At 40.8% G+C, this 3,393-nt stretch overlaps 1 protein-coding gene across 1 annotated transcript in view; it reads right to left on the minus strand.

Annotated features, from left to right (window-relative positions):
• The window catches only part of LOC116701031 (pappalysin-2), a 105,115-nt gene that overhangs the window by 42,339 nt on the left and 59,383 nt on the right, over window positions 1-3,393 (minus strand). Inside the window, exon 11 of the mRNA XM_032534568.1 lies at window positions 271-453. Coding sequence (XP_032390459.1) covers window positions 271-453 — 183 coding nt within the window. The remainder of the gene's footprint in view (window positions 1-270; window positions 454-3,393) is intronic.

The following is a 3,393-nucleotide window of genomic DNA, read 5'->3' on the forward strand; positions in this document are numbered from 1 at the left end:
AGTGATTCAGACGCGTAACTATCGGTAAGCAGGGTACACAGCTGCTTACGGGCTTAAACCAATCAGGGGCCCGCATCACAAGAAGACATTAATTGACAGCTGGGGCCCCCTATCGCATTTTCATTACTCACAACAATCCCAGTAGTCCCACATGCAGCCACTGACCAAGAGACAGGAAGAACGAGTCAAATTGCATGTGTGCATAAAAAGGATTTGCAAAAAAGTAGTGCAATTTGATACATCTGACAAATCAAACTGAGTCACACTTACTTAAAGAGATGTAGGTGACCCAGAGGGTAAGTGCGTGTGGAACCATAGGGTGCAGGAACCTTAGTGTGAGGGTGCAACCCGCCGTGTCGGGACATGGCGAGGTCACATTAGTGTCATAAAGACTGAGCTCAGGACTCCAAGCCTGGAGACTGGGATCACAGGGCTGCTCCACATCAGGGGGGCCTGGGGATCAATGACATCACACAGAAACACAATGGTATTAATGTATTGAAAAGGGATCTCAAAGACTTCATCCATTTGATAACCGCGAAAGCTGGGAACATACCATGCAAAGCCCAATCATTATCCTGATTCAGCCATGAAAATGAAAATAGAAAACTATTGACAGTGGACATGGACATCTCCATTTCCTATTAACACACACACACACACACACACACACACACAGGCTGTGTGTTTTGTAGTCTAACAACCAGTTTATCAGATTTGGTGGACAGTGACTCATGGATAACTCTGAATTGCCAATCTTTCATTTATTACATATCGCATGGCTGGTAGTACTTTGAACTATTTAAGGCACTGAAACGTATTTTCTCTACCAGTTCATTACTATAAAGGAAGGGATCCTACATGAATACACAACATTCAGCCAAAATGTTGGTCATTTCAATTGAGACATTTCTGTATTTTATTTTTGTCAGTGTTCTCGCTGGTATGAAGTAGCGAGACTCAGTTGGAAAAAAAAAGTGATGACATGTATTTCTGTGTGCCTAACAAAATGTAGCAATATTTAAATATGATGAAAGTTGGATGACGTTTTACTTATGTTGCTAGGGAGATGCCAATGCCAATCAAATCTGATCCAACACACCCCACAGTCCTGATGAAGCAGATTAGTTGAGTTTTTAGTCTTAATAAATTATACTCCCAGTAAGGACAGGTTAACTTATTTCTGTGGTGTCCTGCCTTCTCCTCAACATGTCTTGTCCACTTCTGTGTAGTAGTGGCCAAGTTAACACATTAAACAGTATTACTTTTAACAGTGAACTCGTTCACATTAGTAACAAGAGAGCAGAATTATTTCAGTTGAGAAAAAAAGCACCATGCCCTCTTATTTAAAATGTGGCCAACACAGCAGTAACCACCATTACACCAGGCAAAATTTGTTGTTAATTGTTACATTGTTACAACGGAATCCGATTATGGTAGTTTTATTATTAGCTGTGTCTCAGAAAGCCAAATAAAATCAGGATGTTAATGAGGTGTTCCGTATTTCACACCCACTGTGAAACATAGACAAAGAACGCCAGGTAAATAATGTCCAGATTTGCCCAAATAGGCATAAATGTGAACCAGAACTGTAGCTTTATTATTTCCAGTGGATGATCAAGTAAATTAATAATTGTTTGCATCCTTGTTCCCCGGATGTTTTGACGCCTACCGTATGCCGATGTTCATTCCCCTGTACAGGTATTGACAGTTTAATCTACTCTCTGCAAAATGCAGTATATTAAACAAAATGATGCACCTACTTTAAAACAACCTTTTCAAACAATTTATGATTTTTTTATATCATGGTTACCAACCCTGCCTTTAATTCAGCATAAAAACTCTATTCTCATCTTTCTCAACATGAGCGCCGGCTCCTGAAACAGGCCAAGGTGTGCCTTAAAACTCAAACCAGTCAAGATTGTGACACAGGCAACATTTTCAACGACAATTTTGCCAACAGTGTTTTGCCATTAAACTTGTAAAAGTGTTTTGTGTTGCCAGCCATGATATCCGCAGTGAATTTGTCTAACTTCCCTTCTCACTTTCTCTGCTGAAGCCAAATTGCCCATCTCCATGGTTGATAAAGTGACCCCGCACAGCATTGTCTTTAGAAGTGGGAAAGTGGAAAGGGAGCCAGGGAAGCCAGCAGACTGGCTGTCTCCTCAGCTGTGTGCATACCACTGTTTAGGGTAAGACTGTAATTGACTCTTAATCATCATTATGATCCCCGCAGCGAAAGAGAGGCAGCCGTAATCCCCCTTGTTCCTACTCGCCGCTTGTTTTCAAAGCATAAATTCCAGCAGAGGATTTCCACATATTTGGGTAGAGTTTCCATGGAAGAGAAGGAAAAGTGTTATTGTGTTGGTAAGGTATTTCATTCTCTCTTTCTGTATATCTCTTCCTCTCTCTTTGCTTTCTTGTGTTCCTTGATTCTTTCTCCTCACCCTATATGTCATGGCAAAGGAAACCGGGCTTCAGTAGAAATTGTGACTGGAATAACAAGGACCATGCGCTTATATGAAGAAAGTTATGTTTGAAAGTACAGTGCTACAAGATACACTTTTTTTTTTTTTTTTTTTTGGTTTATGACAGAGGTTTAATGTTTGAACAGCACCCAAACATTACCGGAGGAGACAGTTTGCCTATAATCCTTGTTCTCGCTTGGCTAAAATAAAACAGAGACAGAGAGAGGTCTGTAGCTGAGTGCAATTATCATTTAATGATTTTCTGCTTTTCTGCTTTTTCCTCTTCCAGGAGCCAGAGCCTTGCAAGCACTGAAATTTACAGGGAAGAGAGTGTGGTGTGTGTGTGTGTGTGTGTGTGTGTGTGTGTGTGTGTGTGTGTGTGTGTGTGTGGTGTGTGTGAGAGTGTGTGTGTGTGTGTGTGTGTGTGTGTGTGCTTGTGTGTTTGTAAAGGAGGGGTAGATCTGCACTGTGGAAATAAGAGACAGAAGTAGAACTCAAGGACACAAACTCAAACTTGAAACCGCCACATTCCTCGCTGTCAATATTTGTTGACAGAAGAGTTTATCGGACAAAGAACTTAGTCAGTTATAGATTTTAGGGTGAAAAGATGAGTCATAATTTACCACTACCGGTTTAAACTTGGCCATTATTTATTTGAATGAATTCCAATAGTTGAAAAATAATCTGTCGATCAAGTAATTCATCACTAACAAACACCCTCAAAGCAAGGTGTTCATAATAGAGTTGCGGCTTCACATACAGCTCCATAAATCTCTCACACTGGATTGAAAAAGGATTTTATTAAGAATAAGTGAATCCGCCAACAGCGTCAGTATGCACTAATCTGATTAGGTCCAACCCGTTCAGGTTGCAAAGAGGAACTCGACAGGGGTGCTGCCTCTCGCCATTTCTATTTGACATAGCC

This window comes from Etheostoma spectabile, chromosome 13, assembly GCF_008692095.1.
Source record: "Etheostoma spectabile isolate EspeVRDwgs_2016 chromosome 13, UIUC_Espe_1.0, whole genome shotgun sequence".
Taxonomy (NCBI): domain Eukaryota; kingdom Metazoa; phylum Chordata; class Actinopteri; order Perciformes; family Percidae; genus Etheostoma; species Etheostoma spectabile.